The sequence below is a fragment of the Tachypleus tridentatus genome, chromosome 11 (assembly GCF_004210375.1).
Source record: "Tachypleus tridentatus isolate NWPU-2018 chromosome 11, ASM421037v1, whole genome shotgun sequence".
NCBI classification, from domain to species: domain Eukaryota; kingdom Metazoa; phylum Arthropoda; class Merostomata; order Xiphosura; family Limulidae; genus Tachypleus; species Tachypleus tridentatus.
This window is the reverse complement of record NC_134835.1, coordinates 84,772,623-84,800,159: the sequence shown is the minus strand read 5'-3', so window position 1 is coordinate 84,800,159 and position 27,537 is coordinate 84,772,623. Positions and strand designations below refer to the sequence as shown.

The 27,537-nt window shown below is 33.1% G+C and overlaps 1 protein-coding gene across 3 annotated transcripts in view; it reads left to right on the top strand.

Moving 5' to 3' along the window:
• LOC143232652 (CUGBP Elav-like family member 4) overlaps positions 1-27,537 on the top strand; it is a 442,146-nt gene that overhangs the window by 336,775 nt on the left and 77,834 nt on the right. For all 3 annotated transcript variants that reach the window (XM_076468313.1, XM_076468312.1, XM_076468314.1), the window contains one exon: positions 18,053-18,101. In XM_076468313.1, the coding sequence (XP_076324428.1) occupies positions 18,053-18,101 (49 nt within the window). The remainder of the gene's footprint in view (positions 1-18,052; positions 18,102-27,537) is intronic.

Here is a 27,537-nt window from a genome sequence, read left to right as displayed (position 1 = left end):
ACTCAAAGGGAAATGTAGTCCTAATGTTTTTTCATTTTAACTTCAAGGTTCCTTTAATTGCTTTAGACTATATATGTATCATGAACAGGAATAGTTGCTACTAAGTAATTTAAGTTTGATTTACCTCTGGTTTATAAAATATATTTTTTCTCAAATATTAAATGTTCGCAGGTGCTAGACTGATGTAATATATGATTTCGTATAAACGTAATATGATTTGCAAGAAATAAATCAGCTTTCGCTAAAAACGTACATTTATACAACTGTTTCGGAGAAGTAAGCCCTTAACAATGACTGTGTTTCTAGTTATTTAAACGAACCTATTGGAAATGAAGAACTAAATTACTTAATTAATGAAGTTAAATGATTACAGAAAACAAAATTTGTGGAAATGAAACGCGATTTCCGTGCAAAACATCTTATTTGTAAAACTAACGAACTAATGTCAGTGTAGAATTTCCATTTGGTAATTAATTTCGTTTTACAGAGCAGTTTCTCTTTGTTTACACTTAAATGAGAAAAGACTCAATGACGAAAGTCTGTACGTATGTATGTATGCATTGTAATATACATCTCATAAAACGAAGGTGAAAATGTGAGAAATGACCAGCTTAATCATATTTTAAAACATAAACATCGCTAGTTTTGAGTTCAAATAACTATTTATTTTTCATCGATCGTATTTAATCTGGTCGACAAAATTCTGACACAGCAATTTCTATTGTAATAATCTTCAGTGAACACCAACGAAATTTATCTCAGATCACCTTAAAAGCTTTTCCATACAATTTATGCAAAAATGGATGTAGTTTTCCAAAAACAAGCTTGGATTAGAAAAAATTAGATACTTCTAGATAATTTTCAGGTCTGTGGTTGAAACTAGATGTGTGTTAAAATATGTAGACCTTCTGCTAGCTGGATTTTGCCAACTTGAAATACGTTTTATTATCTTAATACCATCACAACTTTTTCTAAGCTTATAAGAACGGATTTTTAGTACTGAGTGTTTTATTTCGTGACCACAGTCTTCATTTTATATATGAGGTTTGGCTTGGTGAGAGGATTTCGAAGTCGCTTCTCTTCTAAACCTTCTGACCTGCGATTTTTTTCCGTAGAGAACATCGGAGCATCTCTTTTTGAAAATAGCATCTTTTTTTTTAGCACTGCATCGTTTATCGCTCTTTCTTTACGAATACTTTATTGAAAATAGTTGTAACAAAGTTTTTCCAAACACAGTTCTATTCATGGCCACAATACATTGTTGGATTGTTGGAAACTGAAAACCTTTCATGAAAAAATATGTGAGCACTAAACATGTTGCTCATGGTATCACAGCTCGTTTCTATGGCGGCATATTTATATAAAATGCGATTAACCCTCTGTAATTCATATAAAGATATATTGTAGTTTTCTATATATCAAGAAAGAATTTATTTAGAAACCGATTGCAGACTTTCCGAATTAAAATAAAACGAAAATAAGAGGTAACTGTTTCTATTCATTCATCCGACCATAAGTAGCTGTTTCTACTCACTCATCTTACCATAAGTAACTATTTCTACTCACTCATCCGACCGTAAGTAAATGTTTCTACTCACTCATCCGACCATAAGTAACTGTTTTTCACCACTCATCCTACAAAAGTTAATTGTTTCTACTCACGCATCCGGCCATAAGTAACTTTTTTTACTCACTCATTCTACCGTAAGTAACTGTTTATAATCACTCATCCTTCAAAAAGAAACTGTTTCTACTCAGTCATTCTACCATAAGTAACTGTTTCTAATCATTCATCCTACCATGTATATTGCTGTTAGCTGTCCGAACTGAAAGATGTTAATCAAAAATTTTCCTGAACAAAATGCTTTTTAAATTTCATTTCTGTGAGCGTGATTTCATAAAGTTTGAAACCGAATCTTTCCAGTATTGTCAAACAAGTTTAAACATGCTTTACTTTCCGTACTTTCAACATGAGTTGACTGTATATTCCAATGGGCTATAATAAAACAATGTATACATCTTAATTTGGTAATTTTGTCCTTATTAACGTTCGGAATAATCAGTCAGAATTGAAAAAAAATTAATTGTAATAAAATGAAACTATAATAACATTAGCATGAAAAGGAAGATATATGGAGATGGTACAGTATTTAGTGTGCTGGACTGTGAATCAGTGGTCAGGCTGTAACCCATTACCACAAAAACGGACACCTCATTTTTGGGTTCCTGTGTTTGCTGTAAAAATCACAATAAAATTCCACTATTCTATCAGTTTAAGGTAACACAAGAATTGGCAGTTGGTGGTTTTGAATAATTGTTTTAATTTTCTTTATAGATTATCAGATAAAAACTGGGAGCAGCTCTGTGTTGTGAAACTTTTGTATAGCTACGTGGAAAACATTTGAAACAAAAATATGACTTGCTTCTATGATTATCATTTCTTGTGCCAATTCACATTGTTGTACAAGAGAAGAACTGTAACTATGAAAAAATATAATCAGTTCCAAAGTTGTACAGATTGGTTGTAACAACTGGTATAGATATTATAAACTGTTTATACAGTTTTACATGTTGGCATACGGCTATAGTGACGTATCAAATCACACCATTAATAGTTCTTATGCTACAATAATTCATACGGATAGATCGCTTAAGGATTCTGAGCTACAAAAACAATATAAAATCTGTCTTAAACATGTGAAAATCGATAAGTAAAACTGAATTTTGAACAACTTAAACTCAGTTTCGTGGAAAGGAAAGATACCAAATTATCATAATTTCTTCAAAACCATCAAACGTGCAACAAATACCTTATTTTTTATTTTGCTTTATTTTATACAGAAGAGCTAGAGATGGAATTTGTTACGTTTTCATCAACTCATTTTTGTCTCATTACAACATGAAAAAAAGGCTTTTATTTCAGAAAACATAAATGTGTCCACCTTCATTGTTTCAAGTTAACCACAAAGCTACACATTGAGTTCATCACGCGACACTGGGGACCGACCCTTTTTCTTGATTTAGGTGTAAAATAGTTAAACCTGAAACTATTTACTACTTTTATATGAATCGGTGATGGTAGTGAAACTTAAATAATTATATTAAGCATTTTATTTAAACGTTTGAAGTTTCGAAAACGTCATCTAGTGATATTAAAACAGGATGTTTTAGGGTTTTAGGATGACATGAAGAACAATATATTGTAAGATTAAAAAAAGCTTTTATTCTTTCTTTAGAGATATAGATAGATGAACAATAGGTTAACCTGAGGATGATCTAAGAAAGTCGAAACGTTGCTCTTACTTTATTAAGCGTGTTAAGGCGCGCGACTCGTTATCTAAGGGTCGCGGGTTCGCATCCACGTCGCGCCAAACATGCTCGCCCTTCCAGCCGTGGGGGCGTTATAATGTTACGGTCAATCCCATTATTCGTTGGTAAAAGAGTAACTCAAGAGTTGGCGGTGGGTGGTGATGACTAGCTGCCTTCCCTCTAGTCTTACACTGCTAAATTAGGGACGGCTAGCACAGATAGCCCTCGAGTAGCTTTATGCGAAATTCAAAAACAAACAAACAAACTTACTTTATTTTAATTAAAGTGCTAATACCCATAACAGTCGTCTTGAGAAATACAGTCGTCCGATTTGCAATCTATGGGTCGCATATTCAAATCCTCGAATACGATCGCACTTCTGGCCGTGAAACGTTATAATGTGACACCCACTCCCCCTATTCGTTTATAAAAGAGTAGCCCAAGGGTTGGTAATCGGTGGTGTTGTTTAGCTGCCTTTTCTCTTGTATCTCTTCAAAATTAGGGATCGTTAGCTAAATTCTAAACAAATAATCAGCTCATGAGTAAGTTGATGCTAGAAAATCACATATAAAGAACTCGACGAACATTTCAAAAAATTAAATAATAGCAAGTATCTAATGAAGTTTTTATTGCCAATAGAACGGACACCAAAGTTACGATCTCGAATCTTTTCTGAGTAAAATTTTATGAAACAGTAAGTATAAATCTTGTGTAACACCAAACAGTTTATAACCATTTCATGTACCTGATCCAATATCGGTCACTTTGAGTGGAACAGGTTTACTGTTTAAGAATATTAAATGTACAAACAACTGAAAGACTTTTTGAGGAACGTTTTTAGAATATTTGAATTTAAGTTATGTGACTGTTAGCTTGATGCATGTATAAGTAATCGAAACACACTTTCTGAACAATTTATTTTTTAGAAGACGTTTTGGTTCTTCTTACACACAATACAAAGTAAAAGATATAGTTAGCATGGAAAAAATATATAAAACTCATACATAGTCTTTCAAATTAGTTATTTCTCTCTTCTCTGTACATGATAAAATAAACATAAAGAGGAAATTCTAAAGACGTGGGACCCAGCATGGCCAGGTAGTTAAAGCACTCGACTCGTAATACAAGGGTCGCAGGTTCAAATCCTCGTCACACCAAACAGGCTCGCCTCTTTCAGCAGTAAAGGCATTGCGATTTGAACGTTAATTCCACTACTCGTTGATAGATAAAAGAATAGCTCAAGAGTTGGTGGTGGGTGGTGATGACTAGTTGCCTTTCCTCTAGTCTTACACTGCTAAATTAGGGACGGTTAGCGCAGATAACCTTCGTGTAGCTTTGCGCGAAACTCAAAACAAACCAAACATCTGGTTATTATTAATAGGACTGTTTAGAGTATTCTGAAAGCTATTATTAGGTGATTAGCAGTAAGCGTTCGAAAAATTGTTTTAAAATGAAATTTAAGAATAATTTTTATATGTTTTTCAGCACAAAACTAAATAATGGCTTATGTATTTTAAGTCTACTGTCAGAAATCGAACCCAAATTTTAGCGTGTAAGTTCGTAAACTAACTGCTGTTCCACCAGTAGGTTTAAAACGCTCGAGAGATGATGTTGTACTTGCTCACTATTCAAAATAGTTTCATATCTCTCTTAAAATTTTAATTCATTAAAATATTACAAGCAAGGCATGATGATCCGGCTTAAGACAGAAATAAAAAACACTCTGGACGTTTGCTTTTTACAGGAAGACAATATTTACAAAGAGGCGACTTTAATTGCTTTAATAAACAAAATGTATCAAAAATGCTTGTTTCAATGTTAAAAAATCGATCCAACAAAAATAAGAATAATGAAGTAAAGAAACTTTCAGTTAGAAACAGAAATGCAACATTAATCTAATAGCTTCTGGCACGCTTTGAAATAACAGATAATTAACTTGCGGTAATTTTGTTTTATGCCAGTAACTTTTGTGGATCTTAATGTCTCTTCCTCCTTTGCTTTCTTGATTATCCAAATAAATTGAGATTGGTAGATGTTGCAAGGAAAGAGCTAATTATTACCAAAAGCAATTTCTAGTTAACTTATAAACGATTGAGAAATAAATGAAATATTTTCCATCTCATATCTTTATAATTTTTGTTTTTGTTTTGTTGAGATGAATTGTTATGAAATCTTATAAAGCATTCATTGAATTAAGTGGATCTTTAAGAGGTGAATTTTAAAACTCGAAAGAGTTGAAACTTTAAACATGTTCATGCAACAATTACTAGTAGTAATTACTTAGTGCTCAAGCGAGTTTCGGTAGATTTCTAAAGCTTATTAAGATGGAAGACAACTTAAAAACTTGTTCATAGTTATACACAAATATAAACACGAATTTGTTTTATATCTTCAACAGATTTAAAATGGCCGCAGAAAAAAGGCATTTCATGCCATAGAAAACTATTAACATATACGTACTTTATGGAGAGAATTTTTATTTTATATAACCAGTTAATTATAGCAAACTATTGCAAATGTAACGTTAAACTATAAACACTAACACGAGTAACACCGAAAGACTGAAACACATATAAAAGAATATTGAGTAATATACACCTTTGTTGGACAGAAAAATAGTAAGTTCTTAACATAACAGATGTTATTATTTAATTTGTCATTAAATGCACTCTTTTATATGGACATATATTTTTACATGTGAAACCCAGATAATTATTAAATAGTTGCAAAATCCATACTCATAAACCTTACAAGTGAATCGTGTATAATGCAGATAAAGAAAATGGCCCAATGTAGTTTCATCAGTGGCTGTCCTATTTGGTTGGCATTATGGCTTATGTAAGGATTTTGAGTTTAACCTACAAAAACATCACTTCTATATAATGTGTAGAGAGACAATGGAATTATTTGTTTTATGTAACCAAAAGTGAAAACATCAAAGAACTATTAAACATGGTTATGCAACTTTATGATTAAATGTAAGAATGTAATATGCTAAATGCTGTGGCAGGGTGATAATATGTAAAGATATTTTGCATAAATTACAAAATAGTAGAAAAACTAAATTTTGCTTTTTTTTTGTCAAAAATAGCGTCAAAATTTAAACTTAAGCATTGTATTAACTTTAATTTCTGTTAAAATGTAAATTTTCTATCCGATATTCTAAACTAGAATTTGCACAAATTGCAGATGTCATAATTCCTTCTGATAAATTAGAACATATAACATTCCTATTACACAGAAATGCAAAAATAATAAAGATTTTTTTTCATATCCAAGAAAGACGTATTTCTTTATCTTAAATCACATGTCCATAGAGAGCTTATTCGTTGTTCCATTGTACAAGTAATAAAGAACAAGTTCACGTACCGTTAACTGAGATAAATCAGTAATCTGTACTGCTTTTATTTATGGTAACGTATTGTTTAGATATAGTATAATCCAAATGTAGGCAATTCAAGTATGTATATAATATGATAATGCACTTAAAAATTTGTTTTGCACAAGAAAACGCTTTAGAGAAGTAATTTAAAATTATTCGGATTCAAACAAACATAGTTAGTATCAATATTTTTAAAGTTCTTTTAGTCCCCATAAGACAGTACTTGCAACATTAAAATCAGTGGTTCGATTCCCCTCTGTAGACTCAGCAGATAGCCTGATGTGGCTTTGCTACAAGAAAACACAAATTTTATAGGAAAAAATTGATTTAAACGATTTCGTCTGATATTGTGTTTACCACAACAACGTTTACTTAATTGAATTTTTCAAATCCCAGAATATCTTTTTTTATTACCTTTACAATAGATGAACAAGAACATCTTTCATCGTTTAGTTGTGATTTCGCTTCACGTTGACTTTACTAAATATCTCGCCCGGCGTGGCCACATGAGTTAAGGCATTCGACTCGTAATCTGAGGGTCGCGGATTCGAATCCCGGTCGTACCAAACATGCTCACCCTTTCAGCCGTGGGGGCGTTATAATATGTGGTCAATACCATTATTCGTTGGTAAAACAGTAGCCCAAGAGTTGGCGGTGAGTGGTGATGACTAGCTGCCTTCCCTCTAGTCTTACACTGCTAAATTAGGGACGGCTAGCGCAGATAGCCCTCGTGTAGCTATGCGCAAAATACAAAACAAACAAACAAACTAAATATTTTGGCGCATTTTCAAAACTCGAAGCATGTTTAGTAGGAGTAGGTTTTGAACCTGAAGTCCTCTTATCTTCACTCTAACATGTTTACCACTAGATGACGCTTAGGCCATCGTACAACAGAATAGGAATTTAAAGTTTGGAGGGCTTGATTTACGAAAACTTTACTACCCATTCAAGCAGTCTTCAAACTTTTAATGCGAGTGTATGCTAATCTCAGTCCTTATCAGCTGCACCAAGTACAAACTGCATGTGTAATGTTGGAATGATATGGTAGTTATGGAGGAAGCCTAGGCCTCATGAAACAGAATTAACACATCATCCCACTGTCCTTGGTTTTGAACGACATAATAGATGATCTTATGTTCTGTCAGACGAGATCAATTGAAGCTCCATATCGTAACTGTAATTAATAGCGTAGCATTTTACTCTCAGCCTTATAGAAGACACGACTTCACTATTATTGTCTGAAAGATATTTTTGAATATGCACCTTTTCCTGTTTGAATTGACAACTTCCACGAATGACTCACGAACATAATCCTTTGAACGGATAGAGAAGCCACGCAATATATCAGAAGTCATATACATAGCCACATCGTTCTTTCTAGGTGTAAACGCTGATTAAAACAAGGCATTTCTTCCACTGCGAGCGCACATTGTATTATTTATCATCCAATGTGCTCTCTATTTCGAATTACGTTTAGTGTCTTCAAAAGTTTGCAAAGTCAATTCTTCCCGAAAACTCGAAGCTCAAACTTCTCGCAAACTTACATCTTCATTGGCACAACGTTTATTGCAAATATAAATTCTGAGTTTTAAAAATAAAATTTCTGGATCAGGTTGTGACTTATTCCCTATTTTTGTTAGGTCAAGAAAAACTTTGAAAGTCATTAGTGTCAATATACATTATAAATTTGGGGTATTATTTGTGGTAATATGTTTAAAATTATCAAACTTGGATTATATTTCTTGTTCTGCGAGCCATTTTAAGCTTTTAGTGAATCCTATCCTTTCTGGTTTGTAGATATAGCACAACCTTCATATATAATATTTTCTTTCTAAATCTATTCATCATCAAACACAAAATGTTTATTAGAATAGCACTTATCAACCTTTTTTCCTTATTTTAAAGCAAAAACTATACAATTTGATGGCCAGATGGTTATAGCGTTCGACTCCTAATCTGAATGTCAGGGGTTTGAATTCCCGTTACTCCAAATTTGCTCGCCCTTTCAGCCTTGGGGCGTGATAATGTACGGTCACTCCCATTATTCGTTAGTAAAAGAGTAGCTCAAGAGTTGGCGATGGGTGGTGATGACTAGTTGTCTTTCTTCTAGTCTTTCACTGCTAAATTGGGAACGGCTAAGCGCAGATAGCTCTCGTGTAGCTTTGCGTGAAATTTAAAACAAATTATAAAATTACAGTTTTATTAGGAAACTGTAGTGAAATACAGAATCATTTAGCCATCTGTGCAGCGTGCAGTATTGTTCTCCTAGTGTTGATTATTGAAAATGATCGAAACTAGGAAGGGTCATCACACTCTGACGAAGATTTTATAGTAAGAAAATAAAACTTTGTGTCTAATTTAAATAATCTGAATGATGAAGACATTTCTTGAGACATATCTTAGTAATTGTGCATCCCCAGCTGTTCCTATTTGATCGCCCTCGCTAGTACAGTGGTATGTCTACGGATTTACAACGCAAAAATCAGGGGCACGATACCCCTCTGAGGACTCCGTAGATGGCCCGATGTGGCTTTGCTACAAGAAAAAACACACACACTTAACTTATTTATTTTACATTATAAGTAAAAATAAGTAAAAATAATCCCCATTTTATTTTCTACATATTTTTATTTTCCCTCTAATGTCTTTTATTAAGAACCAGTGTGCGTATTTTAAAACACGTAAATTCATACAGACATTTACGAAATAATCATTTTAATAAATGAACTTCGTAGAAATATTCACTAATTAATGCATATTGGTAAAGCAAAAAGTAACGAAAACATAGTACATTTATGTTTCCCTTTGCACGTAGCCCGGCATGGCCAAGCGTGTTAAGGCGTAAAACTCGTCATCCGCGGGTTCGAATCCTACTAACATCAAACATGCCCGCCCTTTCAGCCGTGGGGGCGTTATAAGTAACAGTCAATTCCACTATTCGTTGGTAAAAGAATAGCCCAAGAGTTGGCAGGAGGTGGTGATGACTAGCTGCCTTCCCTCTAGCCTTACGCTGCTAAATTAAAGACGGCTAGCGCAGATAGCCCTCGAGTATCTTTGCGCGAAATTTAAAAAAAAAAAAACTTTGCAAGTACGTCTAAGTCTAAGATTTTTACTTCGTGCGGTTATCCCTTCACTGACAGCGTTAGCCCTCTAAGTGTAAATTTCAAATAAAATCCCCATATCACATACAACAATCAATCCGAGATGTTTCGATATAATTAAACAAATACATTATTCAATAAAAGGAAAGAAAACTAATGTAAACACAGTAAGGTACAAAATGTTAATAATATATCTCTGAAAATCTGTTTGTAATAAAATTCACGCAAAGCTACACGACAGATATCTGCACTAGCCGTCCCTAATATAGCAGTGTAAGACTAGAAGAAAGAGCACCGCCAACTCTTGGGCTACTCTTTTACCAACGAATAGTGCGATTGACCCTAATATTATCACGCACCTACGCCTGAAAGGGCGAGCATGTTTGGTGAGACGTAGATTCGAACTGGTGACTCCCACTTTGCGTGTTAAGCGTCCTAATCGGTTACCTGGCCATGTTGGGCCAAAGTATTGCTGAAATTGAAAGTTATTCAACAGGAAATATGAAATGATAAAATCTGAATTTTCAAACATTTAATTATGTCAATAAGTTTGTTATAAATACCATACTGACATATGTTCAGCTTATACATTAGCATAGCGGTATGAAAGCCTTTTGTTGCTCTTGTAGTCAATCATTAATGGGTCGAATACTTTTTAGTTTCTGTAAAATGTCTTTTAGTCTGAGCAGTTTGTTTGCTTCAGAGGTTCTTGTAAAGCTAGACAAGAATTGGTTGCTCGTAGATGTCATTACTTTTCAAATGACAGGCTAGAGAAATGGCAGCTAGACATCGCCAGATTTCAGACTGCTCTTGTCAGACTGAATAGTGAGATCTTATTGTCGCTCTCACAGCACGCCAACGCACAAACTGGTTGCGAAACAAAAATCGGAATCGCAATCCTAGCGGACATTTACGAATTTCATAAACCCAAAATGACAAAACAAAAACCTCTTACCATATACAAAAATATAAAGGAAAAGAAGATATAAAATATATAAGTAATAATCTAAAAGTTGTTGTATTTCTATATTTTGTCCCTTGATGAGTCAATTAGTTTACGGACTTATAACGTAGAAAATCTAAGATTCGATTGCCAGTCGTGGACAAAGTTCAGATAGCTCATTGTGTAGCTTTGCACAAAGGATAAGCACAACAAAATCATTTCCCATATCGCATCACAATATATGTTGATATCTTGAAACTCAGTTAACTTTTACTTTAGTCGAAAAGAGTGAAAATTAAACGTTAAATGAGGTTTGAAGGAAAGGAGTCTCGTGGATTTCTTTTTAATCTCATATAATTCCTTCCTTTTTCACATGGCATCGTTTAGTGTTGTAAAATAACGCTGCTGGTTTCTGTTGTCAGGAATGAATATAAATTGCGTTGCGTTGTAATTTCTCATCCTAAATTAAAATAATCTAAACGAGCAATGCAACGTTTTGTGAAATATTTGTGAAAACAGAAAGAAAACCTGATTTATTGCTTGTATAACATAATTATTATAATTACACAAGTCGTTCAGCGCTTTACAATTTGATAATAAAAGAAAGTGTAACTCTTTCTAAGTGTACAGTGAATCTACGTTGACTTGATTTTTATGATAAATGTTTTATAAAAAGATATTTATAATAATAACATAGTTGAGTATATTAGGGGGTTTATTCCCATTATCAGTAACAATGAGATATATTTTGTCTCTATAAAAATAAAATATTTAATAAAGATTTATCGTTTGAGTTAAATACAGCTGTCTTGAAGATAACAGTATCCTATTAATTATTTTTACTAAACTGATATGTAATTTATCAGAGTACAAAATGTTGTTTTCAGTAAATTGGAACAACTAAAAACAATTGGACACATGTCTAAATGTTTCATTATAAGATATTATGAATGAAAGAAAAGACAAAAAAATACAGTATGTCAACCACGCAATGTTTGCTATAACCTTTGCCGATGAGGCCTTTCGTATACCACCAAGGCTGACTAGGATGTGATGGACATAGTAATAATTGAGATTGTTTTTATATTGTCAAATTTCATGCCAAACAACTCTTACAATGTGAACCAAATGAAGTTGTTAAAAATGTAATTGTATGACTCATTTACAAATCAGAATTAGAAAAAGAATTAATTGCACAGTTCATTTTAACACCAATTATTTATTATTATTATCTATTTTTACTTTATTTAATTTTATTCATAATTCAAAAGAAATGGAGAACCAGCAAGCAAACACATCGCCAACGGGTAAATACTCTGTAGGTAGTTCTAAGAACTTACATTTGAAAGTATATATATATAAAACATAAACATGAGCGAGAAAGAGAAATAAAAGGCATGAAATAAAATTAAATGTGTCCATATTTCTCATGTCAACGAAACTAATAATTACATTAGTGTTCTAATTAACCATCTTACCTTGTTTTTTTTTATATTGCTAAATTTCAAGATTTTCCTATTTCTGTTTATAAAACATCGTAATTGATACATTTGTTTTATTAGTGTTATAATTCTGCTATTTGTTTCCTGAAAAAAGTTTTCTCTTAATTTCTATATATCAACACCTTCATTATATTGGAGTTATGAATAAATACGTGCTATGTGATAGATGTATTGAAAGATAGAAATATAGATAGAAGATTTTATTGTACATTCATTTGGAAAGCTTTTCATTTTATTTTGACATAGTTGGGTGCAATAACTTCTCCTCACGGCAAAACTGATTCGAGGATGTAATATATATACAGGGTGAGCCAAAAGTAGGTGACAGCATTTGGAATAGGTTTATGTATCGGTTATATTAATGCAATTGTATATTATAACTATGTTGCAACTATATTATTTGTGTTATATAATTACAATTTTATAATTACATTTGTTTTAATTTAATCTGTTTTCTTTTTTTTTAGATTGTTAATAGTACCCATAATGTCAAATACTTTAAATACAGATAAAAGAATATGGGTGTTAAAAGAGTATTGGAAATCTCAAAATACTGAAACCGTAAGGAGAAAGTGGGTTGAAACATTTGATACTCCAGCTCCAAAAAGACAAACCATTTACCGTATCCGTGACAAATTCGACGCCACTGGCTCAATCCTTAATGCTGCTAAAACTGGTCGACCCAAAACAGTCTGTACAGAGAATAATAAGCAACATGTTGCCGATGCATTTGTTCAAAGTCCAAACAAATCCACCAGAAGAGCTTCTATGGAATTGAACATACCACAAACCTCTATGAGGCGAATTATAACGCAAATTGGGTTGAAACCCTATCGACCATAACTAATTAATGGCTTATTGGAGGATGATCCAGACAGGCGACTGCAATTTAGTGAAATTATGCTGAACAAGATTGAAGAAAACCCAGGAATTTTAGATAACATTGTGTGGAGTGATGAAGCTTCTTTTAAATTATCCGGTCATGTCAATAGACATAATTGTGTTTACTGGTATAGTGAGAACATGCATTTAACATTAGAACAACAGCTAAATCAGCCTGGTGTCAATGTTTGGGGTGGTATTTCAAGTTCTGGTGTTTATGGACCTTTTTTTTTTTTTTTTGGACGGAACAATTACAGGAGATAAGTATCTCGAAATTCTAAGGAATCAAGTTGTTCCCCAGTTACAGCAACAACCTAATTTACATGACTTTTATTTTCAACAAGATGGGGCCCCTCCACATTATTCCAAAGGAGTTCGTGAGTATCTTGATGAAACATTTCCATTGAAATGGATTGGTCGAAGAGGTCCAATCGATTGGCCGGCACGTTCACCGGACTTGACCCCTATGGATTTTTTCTTTTGGGGAGTACTCAAGGAAAAAGTTTATAGTCAAAAACCAAGAAGTGTCGGTGATTTAAAAAATTACATAAGAGATGCATTTCACGAAATTAATGCCCAGAGTGACTTGTGCAAAAATGGTTGTCGAAGCGTAAGAGGTAGACTTCAAAGCTGTGTAAATCAAGAAGGAAAACAATTTGAGCATTTGCGTTAATAAATAACATTTTATTTTCATTAATATAATTGTCTTATTACATGTAGTTGTACGTATACGTGATCTCTAAATAAATGTTTTTTTACTGTCCACCTAGTTTTGGCTCACCCTGTATATATCATGAGTTACAAGTCCAAATTGTTTTTTTTTCATACGAAACAGCCCTCTAAGATAACAAACTAACCCTTTACATTGTTGTACAGTAGTGTAGAAAAGTGTTAGGACAAGCGAATATTTTGTCATTCCTTCCATTTTATGGTGCTAATTATTCAATGCAATTACAATGTGTAAATTTCAACAGTATGTGATACTTCACTGATCCCTGTTGACAAATGAATGAGCCGGAGTGAGAATACTTATCATTCCTTAGAATTCCCATACACTTGTACCAATGTCATGTCATAAAGATTCTACTCGGATGAATATACTGATCAAATTTAGGGTCTGAAATAACTGTCATGGTAGCCCATGCAGTGTCTTAATTATATAGAAAAAAGTTAGCAAGGAGCTAGCATATGGTACTGGTATATGCTAGAACAAATCAGCTTAACAACATTCTACAAATTAAAAGTTATTGTAATGTCACGGCCCAAAAAGTATAGAGAATTATCAGTAGAGCATAAAGTTTGCATAAAAGCTTTATGTGATGCTGGTTGGACTCTCCAATAAATCGCTGCAGACTTCAAATGTTCCTCAAATATTGTCAAGTAAATCCTAGATCGCAGACCAAGACAGATGAATTTGAAAATAAGAAAGGAAAAGGTACAACACCTAAACTCAGTGATACTGATGTTAAGTATCTTCGTTTATGCAGCCTTCAGGACAGAAGGAAACTTTCTACTGATCTCAAGCATGAGATAAACCACCATTTGCCAAATGACAGAAAAGTGTCCAAATCTACAGTTTCAAAATGACTGAACGAGTGTGGAATATTTGATCATGTAACAATTTAAAACGCCTTCACTTTAATCTCCAAGAGACTGAAATGTGTTTAAAAGCACAAAATTTGATCGTTGATTATTGGAAACTATGTTATGGACGAATGAGTCCAAGTTTGAAATATTTAGTTTGAAGCGTAGCTTGTACGTCCAGTAGAAGAAAGGTGAAATATACTTACTTCAACGTATAGCACCTATAATGAAGCATGGGGGAAGGAGGCAGTTTAATGTGTGGGGGAACTTTTCTGTTTAGGTAACAGGAGATATTTGCAAAATATATGGAATAATGGACCAGTTCAAGTTCCATGAGATACTGCTCCGTCATGAAAATAATGACCCTAAATGCTCATCTAGCCTATATAGAAATAATTACTTAGCTAAGAAATAAGCTGCTGAAGTCATCCAAGTGTTGCAATGGCTCCAACAGATCCGTGATCTCAATCCAATTGAGCAGACCTGGAATTTGATAGTTCGAAAACTAAACAAATCAAAAGTTGCTTCAAAAGAAACTTTATGGAGTAAAACCTCTAAGGGCACTCTGATAAATGTGTTGCAACAATGTCAGAAAGACTATCTGTAGCTATTAAATCAAAAGGAGGACACACAAAATATTAAAATTTTGCTGAACTCAAAGCACAGTGTTTCTGTTGTACAAACAGATTAATAAAGTGTTTATGTTTCCCCTGCGATTTACCTTCACTATTCTTTTAAAGTAACCTGAAATCTTTTTTTTTTTTACTTTTATCTGACACTTTTACACAGTACTGTACATCTGTAGTCAATTTTGTATTTCTACTAAGTTTTTGCATTTTTTTTCCATTACAATCTACATTTTAATAAAAAAAATTATTTCACTATATCTTTCTTTATCAACCATACATGCAATGATTTTGAAATATATCCAAACGATTTCCGTGTTTTTTTGTCTTTGATCATTATTACAGTTATTATGAAATATCATGTGTCTCATTTTAACCTATTATATAGTTTCAATAAACATTGGAAACCTATATACAGATCAGTCTCATAACTATTAAGTACAGATTAGCACGTGTATTGCTACAAGTGTTCTTATTAATTTCATACAGATTTTGTTGACAGAGTCAAATACAAATCTGAATAGCACTTATAAAAAATATTGAATATGAGAACATTTTCTTGATACTTAGTAAAATAGATTATGGATTATAAGTAACATACCTTTTTGGTTTTTCATGTTTTCTACATTCTTTTCAATAATGAATGTATATATGATAATGTATCTTAAACAACTACCATCTCATAACTAAATCTATACATCACTGAGAATTTCTTGGGGAACTCTTTCCAGCGAAATGTCAATGTTCTAGTATTTAAACAGCATGTGGGTTTATGTTAATGCGCCATTTATCCTGAATGAAAACTGACAGATGATTAAGGCCTGCATCGTTTTCTAATTATTCTCAGCAGAATAATGCTGAACTCTATCGCTCAGAACGATTATATAAATTTAGTCTCGTATGATCATAAAAATTACACAATTACATCATAAGATTTGGTGCATATATAGGATATTTGTTTCGCCTGGTCTTTGTAAAGAGGTTTTATGGTTCTTACTTGTAACAAAAATGTATGTATATATATAACTTAAGTTGCTACAGAGGAAGACACGAATCAGACAAAATTCTGAAGCCCGGCATGGCCAGATGGTTAGGGCGCTCGACTCGTAATCAGAGGGTCGCGAGTTCGAATACCCGTCGCACCAAAAATGCTCATCCTTTCAGTCGTGGGAGTGTTATAATGTGACGATCAATCCCACTTTTCGTTGGCAAAAGAGTAGCCCAAGAGTTGGCGGTGGGTGGTGATGACTAACTTCCTTCGCTTTAGTGTTACACTACTAACTTAGGAACTAACTTAGGATTTATTGAGCTAGCGCATAAAGCCGTCGTGTAGCTTTGCGCGAAATTCAGAACAAACCAAAAAAACAAATCATTTCAAAATATTTATTTAATTACTGTGAAATGCCTTATTCTGAAACAATTAATAAAGTAATATGTGAATGAAGCAAAGAACTATCACAAAACAATAGAACTGATTTATTGTTATGATTTAGTGCGTGACATAATGTAAACATTTCTAGCTAAAAAAAAACACTAGGCCTATTTATAATATACACATAAGTGTGTGAAATATTTTATGTTAACAGACATTATAGGAACTAGGAAAGAAGAGTTAGTAACCTGTTTTCGGTGTGCTATCAGACATAAGTATAGGATTATGAATAATAAGTGTAGAAAAAAGAGCAATATTAGAACACAGTCTTTGCTTCGGAATAAAGTGAGAACATTCCTTTCTCTAACATCAAAGAGAGAGAAATCCTTGCTTTTCCTGGCTGATGAAACATGATTATAATTAATTGTATTGGTCATAAAGACATAAGAATTAGATCTGTTATATTCCTAAAACTACATTATTTATTTAGTCTCTTAGGTTTTTTTAAGAATTAGAAATGTATATATTAATAATATCCATCACACTATATCTGCCATGTCCACTGCCGACGACGCATTTAACTCGATCCAGAGCTCTTCAGGCCACCCGGAATACGGCAGACACAATAGTGGTCAAAACACTATTTAGATAAATCGTTTGTCACAGCTATCGTTATGGTGCTAAAAAACTTTTTTGAAGTGACGAAGCATGGTTATAATTAATTATATTTGTCATATAAAATTAGCATTAGACTTTGTTTCATATTTTAACACTCCAAGCAAGCACGAACTAATGTTCGAAATCCGCTCATTTTCAGTTTTAAAATTTTCAGAAAATCAGAACAGTAACAGTAGTTACTTACAGTGATCCCTCTATCTTTTCATATTTAATATTTAGAGGACCGTAGTGTTTGCTGATAATTATAATAATTATTATTTTTTTATTTATTATTATGCCTCTATTCCATGAAGGAACATAGGGCCGCAATCGCTTGCGGATTCATTAACAGGCTGGTTTTTTAAGTGAGTAGATTGTTAGCCTACCGCACAACCCCCAACCAGGAGGAGAAACCTTAGCCGTCCCTAATTTTGCAGTGTAAGACTAGAGGGAAGGCAGCTAGTCATCACTACCTACCGCCAACTCTTGGGCTACTCTTTTACCAACGAATAGTGGGATTGACCGTCACATTATAGGGCGAGCATGTTTAGCGCGACTGGGATGCTAATTATAATTACATGTAAAATAAACACAACATGGTTCATCGTACGTAAGAGTAAGTAGTTTTCTTAAGTAAGCAAACTGTTTTAAGTGGAGTAATTTATGTGTATGTATATATTTTTCTGTTTTTCAGATGAACCGTCCAATCCAGGTTAAACCTGCCGACAGTGAAAACAGGTGGGGTAAGTATCAGCATCTTTAATACATCTTCTGTGTAATCGAAATATACTTAAAAAAATGTCAGATATGAACTTACAGGTAATTAAACATTATAGTTGATGAAGTTTCCCCATGTAAGTTACAAAATAATGTTTTAACAATATGTAACTGTATTATGTTAAAAATATCTATGTTAATATGTTGTGTAATTAATATTTGCTTGTTGTTAATAATAGGATAAGAAGAGAACGGAAAGGCTTAGAATCATAATAATTAATACTTATAATTTATTTTAAATACCTTAGAAATTAATTATCAAACACAAATTAACTTCCTTAGACTCCAACATGCTGAGAATTATACTGTTCCCTATATGAACTCTTTATAACTCCATTATAAAAGAATTATAAAATCCCTAATTTCACTTAACATTTTTTCATTTTAACCTTACCAAAAACGAACAGTAGTATATGTATATTAGGTGACTAAAGTCATATTACTCGGTTATTCTCAATGACATCAGACTTTCGTTGTTCCAATTTTTATATAAATAATTTCCTGCTAATCAACCATTATCATAAAAATCCATTTTACAGTTTATTCCAAATATAAAAAAATGCAGAAAGGGAATTCATTTTAGCATCTCGAGTCTCCATTACTTTTATGTATTGCAAGCGAAATAATATATTCATATAAGTAATATATGAAACAACCTGTAGCAGAAATTAATCAAGTTCAAATGTGTCCACATCATTTTCGATCAATTACTTATGATCATTATAGCCCATAAGGTTTACGCATCTGAAATCTAGGTTTAACAGATTTTTATAACAACATGTAAACCCTTCTTTTACATATATATAAATTAAAATATATCAGTAAAAAATAAAATTTATCGAACTAAAACGACAATCACTAATTTGTTTATAATTATAACTATGTGAGACGAATATAGCCCAGTACGAATTATCGCACTGGGCTACGGATAGAAACGTCCCGTCCTCCGATGGAAAAGCGGTAAGCCTACGGATTTACGACGCTACAATCAGGCTCTTGATTCCCCTCAGTGGACTCAGCAGATAGTACGATGTGGCTTTGGTAACACACAGAAAAAAATCACAGGTTCTTTCGTTTTTCTTGTTTGTTAGAAAAAAGCAACATTAGGATATCTCCTATGCTCACCACGAAAACTCTAACCCCGAATTTTAGCGTCGTAAATTTGTAGACTTTTCGCTGTCTCAGCCGGTGGATACTCAGGTTCGAGCTGTGACGTTGCTGAACATGTTCTGCAGTTTCCGTTGTGTATCAATCCATTCCGTTATTTGGTTCAAAGGATCTTATCACTGGCTGCCCTTCGACTAGTCAGTAGGTCAACTTTAGGAGCGACTATAACTGCATCCTAATATGGGCACAAGGTGACGTTCAAGTTGAAAACTATAAACTTCAGTCATTAACTATATCTATTTCATTCCTCAAGAGTTGTTTAAAACAGTCCGGTATTATCAATAATGTGTTAACTACTACTGTGTTTGTAGTCCTGTCAAATTGTTAGGTCCTAGTGTTGACGAAGAGTTTCGTCAGCTCTACATAAAGCAAATATAGAGTGGTTGATATAACGCATAACAGTCTCCTTCGTTTTTTCCTAGAATTTCTTAGAATTATTGATAAAATTTTCCCCTTGTCGCTGTGGTTGCTTCAATCGCTTCGTAAACAGTTACACTTGGTTATAGGTTCGCCAGTTCTTGTGAGTGTTGAGGAAACAGTAACATTACCTTGTGGGCTCACCAGTTGTTGTGAGTGGTGAGTAAACAGTAACACTAGCTTGTTGGTTCGCCAGTTGTTGTGAGTGGTGAGTAAACAGTAACACTGGCTTGTAGGTTCGCCAGTTCTTGCAAGTGGTGAGAAAAGCTGTTTAAGAGAAAAGTGAATAAGAATAATAAATTACTGGTGATAAAATAATTAAATTAATCCTTTCTATTAATACTCACCCAAATTATGATTTTTGATAGATAGCGTGAGGCTACTTCAGCACTACATATAACTGAGATAGTGTGGTTGACATGTTGCTATACAATCATTATTCTTTACCTCCATACGTAAGTTCCTTAAAATATTCTCTTGTATTGAGCAAGACTAATGTTTAACGTGTTTAATTAGTGATTGACTTACTTCTAACATTTTCGATGTCAGGATCCAAAAACAAGAGCACCTGGTTTCTAACGTTGGAAGTCTGCAGACATGCTGTTGTGCTACAGTGGGGACAATCCTATTAGCAACTAACTATCAGAAAATAATGTACAACCTTTGACTTCCGTATTACATTTTTCTTCTGGACTGACTTAACAGTTACCTGAAGCATTAACTTATTTATTGAGCTATATGTAGGAATAAATGCGAAGATATGCTGTCTGTATATACGACATACAAAAATGTATATGGCACACACACAACCACGTGGTCACTTATAATTAATTCTTACGTTTACTGAATTTCCTAGTAACACGATAAATATGTTACTACCACGATAATGAAACTATACATTTCGAACGTTACATCCATGTTCTTAACAACCAAAATAGTCAGCAAAACATTTTTATCGACAGTTACGTGTTTATTTAATACTGAGATAGCTACGCGGAGATGATGCTACCCTTCTTTGGCTTCAATATATATAATAAATTTGATCAATATTTTAGAAAGAAACATGATTACAAGATATATAAGAAACTTTTATAATACGTCTATGAGACACATGTCTCGACTTCCGTTATGAACACGTTGATAAATTGTAAATACTGAGTTTTTAAAATATCTGTTTGTTAGTTTATGGTCATACTGAACAGACTGAAAGAACGTAGTATTATTAGTTATGGTAAAGCTGGCAAAATATAAGCAACTTAAAAGATATTGAACAGTTAAAACCATGGATATACATTGAAAACGTTACGTTCTTTTTACCCATTTTCATCATATTTTTTTAATTCTCACCAGAATATTTTGTTTAATAATTAACACGAAAGAAAGACAGTTGTAATGTTTGCCTGTTGTATTTGTAATTTGGGCAGAGAGGTTTGTTTTGTTTATTTGTTTTAGAATTTAGCGCAAAGCTACTCGAGGGCTATCTGCACTAGCCGCCCCTAATTTAGCAGTGTAAGGTTAGAAGGAAGGCAGCTAGTCATCACCACCCACCGCCAACTCTTGGGCTACACTTTTACCAACGAATAGTGGGATTGACCGTAACATTATAACGCCCCCATGGATGAAAGGGCGAGCATGTTTGATGCGACGGGGATGCAAACCCGCGACCCTCAGATTACGAGTCTCACGCCTTAACCCACCTGGCCATGCCGGGCCATTGGGCAGAAAGAAAGACTTTAAGAAACGTAAACATACCTGTACATTATAAATAAATACACGATCGTAATATATGTTTTGTTCTTAATTATGCAGGCTCATATGCATTCCTGCATTTTATTCAATTATAAACTATAAGACCAGGCTTAGTAACGCCAAACCTTGCAAAAAATTTGGCATCCACAACAGATTCTGATTAACAGAGGGCGCATTGTAATAAGTAGGAGGACCGTCATGGGGAACATTATTTTACCCTTTATTACTCTTGAATGTAATTCCAATAGTAATACTTAACTACTGTTTGTGCTCAATGAAGCCTGATAATATTTTCAAAAATAATTTCTATCAAAGAATTGTTTTTCTTTGAAAAAAAAAGTATTTTATATTATAGAAGCTGAGATACCCGTCCTTAAAAGAACTTAAAAGAAAATTAAAAGGTAGTTACTATATATATATACATAAATAAAGCAAAAATAAAATAGAAAATGTGTGTCTGTTTGTCTCGCCGTTATCTAAGCACTCCTAGGCCGCGCTGGACCAAACTTTGTGGGATGATAGTTTGGAACACGATGCATATTGATCGGAAGTTCAAAAATCCCTGCATCTCATTATTGCTGCTATTGAGTTTTTATTTTCTTTGACGTAAAGTAACGTTAATTATATTTAAAGATAGTGCCATGTCCTTACACTAAAAACAAAAACCATTATTAATTTTTTTTTATAAAAGCATACAAACAGTGTTAGGGGAGGACACACAAGCATCCTATATATCTCAGATAGTGTGCTAGCACTCTCTACTGAGGAATTCAGTGAAAAAGCAGCTACAAATATTGCAATAATACATAAACTCAAGTAAAGTTAATACAGTCACTATAAAGCTGAAATAAAGAGCTGTTTCTTGAGTTATACCTACTTTCAACTTTGACTCACAACCATTCAACTTCACTTGCAAGACACTCCTGCGGGCAATGACCCTCAATTAATTAATCACGTGATATACTATATCACGTGATTACTTAATGAAGGACATTAGGAGTTTCATGTTGAAAGTGTGTAACAGAAAGCACCACTACCTTCACTACTTTGATTGCTACATTTTTTAACAAAGCCACCCTGACCATCGCACAGTATATACCACGTTTTAAGTATATATACAATGGGTTCTTAAAGTTTATTAAAACTTTTAATGAAATAATAATGAACTGTGTAATAATATGTTAGGTTATAAATAAATAGTGTGAAAGTTAGGATTTTGGCATTTTTTATTTTTATATATATATATAGTAGCGGCCATTTTTTCATTGCATTTCTTCATAGAGAATGTTAGTGTACTCTCTGAGAAATATATATAAGACATCTGTGTGTCCTCCCACACACAAAGAGAGATTGTTTGTGCTTTATATACACAGATTATATCATATATGATAATATAGGTTTAAATATTATGCGGTGATGATATTTACTAACAGAAGCTGTTGTTCGTACACATAGCTCGTGTAATAGATTTTCACTGGATGCATTATTCAAATACTTCCCAATGCCTACAGTATTAAATGACCGTTTCATTGTTTTTAAAATTGAAAGGGAAATAAATTTGTAGTTCTTATATTATTCTTTAATATGAAATAACTATATGCATATTCGATTATAAAAAGTGAAAGCTTAAAGTTCAGTTCATTTCTTTTCACCATAGAAAAAACTCATATGCTGTGTAAAAATAATAACAAATTTCAATATAGAGTCGATTTCTTTAGTGCATGGGACTTGTGGGGTGCGTTATCATGTTGTGATGGAGAACAATAGTTCCCCGCTGGTAAGTCTACGGATTTACAACGCTAAAATCAGGGGTTCGATAATGAAAATTAGCCATTCATACATTTAAATTCTTTTCTGTTAAATAGAAGAACTGTTGTCTAGCGCTCCTTATTTGATTCTTTTTTCTACTTTTCATTGCTCGTAACGTTCTAAAGAAGCTAACACCAAAGGGTCCTGCATGGTCAGGTTGTAAAGGCACTCGACCCGTAACCTGAAAGTTGCGGATTCAAATCCCCGTCACACCAAACATGCTCGCCTTTTCTGCCGTAATGGCGTTGTTATAATTTTACGGTCAATCCCACTATTCGTTGATAAAAGAGTAGCCCAAGAGTTGGTGGTGAGTGGTGATGGCTAGCTGCTTTCCCTCTAGTCTTACACTGCTAAATTAGGGAAGGCTAGCACAGATAGCCCTCGAGTAGCTTTGTGCGAAATTCAAAAACAAACAAAAGCCAAAAGTGAATAAAAATCTCGTGGTTTGTGGAATCAGACATGTCACTAGTGTTAGTCAGTTCAAACTTTTTATCAACATCCGTTAAGGCTCAACAATGGCTGGAGAACTGTCAAAAAAGATTTAATTTTTTCTTGAACATTAATGCTCCTAAAATCATTAAGCATTGATATACTTTGAATAATTCACTAATCAGTATAGCTTTAGCTAATGTCAAATGTATTTAGGTTGTGTGCATATTATAATAGAAGGTCACCATAAAAGTTAAAAACCTAATCCAATGGATAACAAGCCTTGAAATAAACAGTTGTTTCAGGTGAACATAGCTGTATATTTACTCCAACGAACAGAAATAAGCTTATGGAGCAAAAATTACAAATCTTACGTCACATAATTTTTTGTGTGATGTAATGGGCTCTAATTAAATATAATAAATTTCTCCTATACCACAGAATGATGATATCATGAGTTATATAAAAATACAACTTACAGGATATATATTTATATAACATAAAATTACACCACAATTCATAGAAATACTAGAAACCTATAAACTAAAAACGGGATTTCAAAAGAACACATCATCATCTATCTTTGAAAGCAGTTTTATCGAAATAAGATCGACGTAATAACAACGTAAGAAGTTTTAAACTAAATCGTGCTTTATTATAAATGTCATTGCTAGTTAAAACAAATACTGGGTAAATACCCTTTTTCAATATTGTAAAAATTAGATTCTTGTGTGTGTGTGTGTGTGTGTTTACTTATAGCAAAGTCATATCGGGCTATCCGCTGTGTCCACCGAGGGGAGTCGAAGCACTGATTTTAACATTATAAATCCGTAGACTTACAGCTGTACCAACGGAGGACAAGTTCTTGTGTTTGGGAGCTGTTTTACTTAAGAGGTTGGATAAACTCTTTTTTTTTTTCTCCCTTCACAAAATGCTACCCCTCTAACACATAACGTTTTATTTAAATCAGTGTAAATGTTCCAAACTGTGCATTATCAAGGACAATAGCGCAAAAGAACGGGAGTACTAATGTGGAATAATGACGTATATTGACATAGAGCCTGTAGCGGAAATGTGGATTAAGTCGGCCATCGAGGGGGTCATTTTTCATTTAACAATTTATTGTCTATTAGATGCAAGTTATTATAAAATCAATGAATTTGAGGTGTGTTTCTTTTACAATATATTTGGCTGTCTACAATCCCTCTTTGTTTGAAATTAGCAAAGTGAAGTTTCCTAAGATGGTTACTTTAATTCAAAGTATTCAATAAGAAAACATTGACTGGTTTGGTTTGAATTTCGCACAAAGCTACACGAGGACTATCAGCGCTAGTCGTTCCTAGTTTAGCAGTGTAAGATTACAAGGAAGGCAGCTAGTCTCTTGAGCTACTCTTTTACCAACTAATAATGGGATTGACCGTCAGATTATAACGCCCCATTGTTGAAAGGGCGACCATGTTTGGTGTGACAAGGATTTGAACCCGCAGCCCTCGGATTACGAGTTGAGTGCAAGAACACATTAAAGATGCACTGTGATTGTTCACATTCGCGCCCATCAACCAACGTGTTTATACACTGGTCAGGTGAATAATAGTTACATAAATATATATAAAGAATAAATGTATTTTTTGCACTCTGAATCCTCCGACCACTCTCAAAAAGAAGTTTGTAAGCAAACACTATGGATTATGGAGAATATTCAAAGGGTATCAAAATTCAACTTAACCCTATTTCTGCTTTTTAAAGCGTGTTGGTTAATCACTCCCAACCTTTACAGTCAATCTCAAACAATTGTAGTAGGTTTATGTTTTATATAATGTTGAATATTCTAAAGGTCTTCAGGGTAAAAGTAGGAAAGTTACTGAATTGTTTCTTAAATAACCACTCTTTTCTCATGGTCAGTAAGTCGTAGGATGTTCAAGGGTGGGATCATCTCCAAATCTTTATGTTGGTAAATTGAAAGCAAACTGCAAATGTTGTTTGTGAAGCTTTGTTATAATATTAAAATTGAGAAAAGGTTTATGTTCAAGTTATTACTTTGAAATATATAATTGCTGTTAAGCTTACAATGTTTTAATTAAGTTAAAACATTTCCTGTCAGTTGACGGATATTTCATTTCATAATTCACAATAGATAGCAATACGTCACAAATTATAATATATATATATAATGGTGGTATTTTTACCTCACTTTCTCTTACACACTTAAAAGCACCTACCGGTGACATCATAAATATAACTTTTTCTTTACTATAAGCAAGAATTTGCCTTTTCACTTTATTGACAGTTTTTTTTATTATTTGACAACACCTTATTTTATTTGACGATTGTTATAATTTGTTTCACATCAAATAATGTGTATAATTTTACTTTCATTATGATACTATGTTTAAAAACTTTGATATACGTGGCATAAAAATGTGTTAATGCGTAAAGTACCGTTTTTCTATTATGTTGATTTTCTCGTTTGAGATGTTATATTAGTAAAAAATGAAGTCTCTATGCAAAGTTTGTGGAAACAAAACGTATGTGTCGGTCTTATCAGATTCAGTAGCTAAATATGAAGCCTGCTCACCCTATGTGCCATCCATGACCTTCAACTCGAAAGGAAAGTCAGTAAGGAAAGAAAAACACACGAACATACGAGTATGCTTCTTATCAAATATCTCCCCATTAGACGAAGAATGACGAGTTCCTTAGTCGTCGTTCATAGCAACCAGGAAGCATGATAAATACAGTGAAGGCCGGTGATAAGGAACATTCCCTGGAGTGAGAGTGATTTTAAAGTCAGCCTAGAATGGCAAATAGTATGGCATGCATGATAATCTTTGATGGCTGATTTGAAACGCGTTCAATCCCATCCGGTTGTGTTCTTCTTCGCTTGCTCATCTTCCAATAAGAAACGTCTGATAGGATAGCTTCATGAAAGGTTTAAGCACGTTGTATGTTAAGCCTTTGTTCACACGTCCAGTTACGCTTCACATTCTCTAGAGATTATGGTTTAGTGAAAATTACGAGTATTTCATGTCTGTTGGATGCAATGCACAGATGATACTTCTCGTGGATAACAAGTCCTTTGGGGGAGTCATTAGCATTAAATGTTATCTACTATTTTTGACATTGGGTTTAAAAATATTTCAAAGATATATATCTGTTAAAAGTGTTAAAGTCATCTTGAAAATTGTATATACCATGTTTACAGTTTTTTAAAGTCAAGAAAAATATGAAATACTAAGCTTGAGTTTGATTATTTGTAGGAATGTTTCGCTTTTAATTGCCTATAATAACCACAATTTAGGTAAATGAATTTTGTATAGTAAAGGCTATTAAACATTTTTGTTTTAAAGTAAAACAAGCTTTTAATATATTAAAAAATATTGTATCTTAAGATTTCAACACGATAAAATAGTCTCTCTTGCATATTTAATTTTTGCCGAACGTTTTCAACGTATATAATTCTATTACATCAACATTATTTAATTTTGCCTTGAACGAAAAATAAGTCGTTTTGAATTGCATTTTCTATAAAGAATTTGTAATTCATCTCATAATATTTGCTCATGCAGTATCCTTTAATGAATTTCTTCCCATCTTGAATAGTAAAACGTGTTGAAAACAATCTTCTTTCTTATGTTCAAATAATATACATTATGATATAGGTTACAAAGATTTCTCGATTCAAGTGGCTTTTTTAGAAATTTTAAAATTCCTTTTTTAAAATAGAAAAAGACGGTAGACTCAACAGATAGCCTAATGTGGCTTTACTATAAGAAAACACACACACACATACATAATAGACGAAAAAAGTAACATAAAAACGTAAAGAGAATT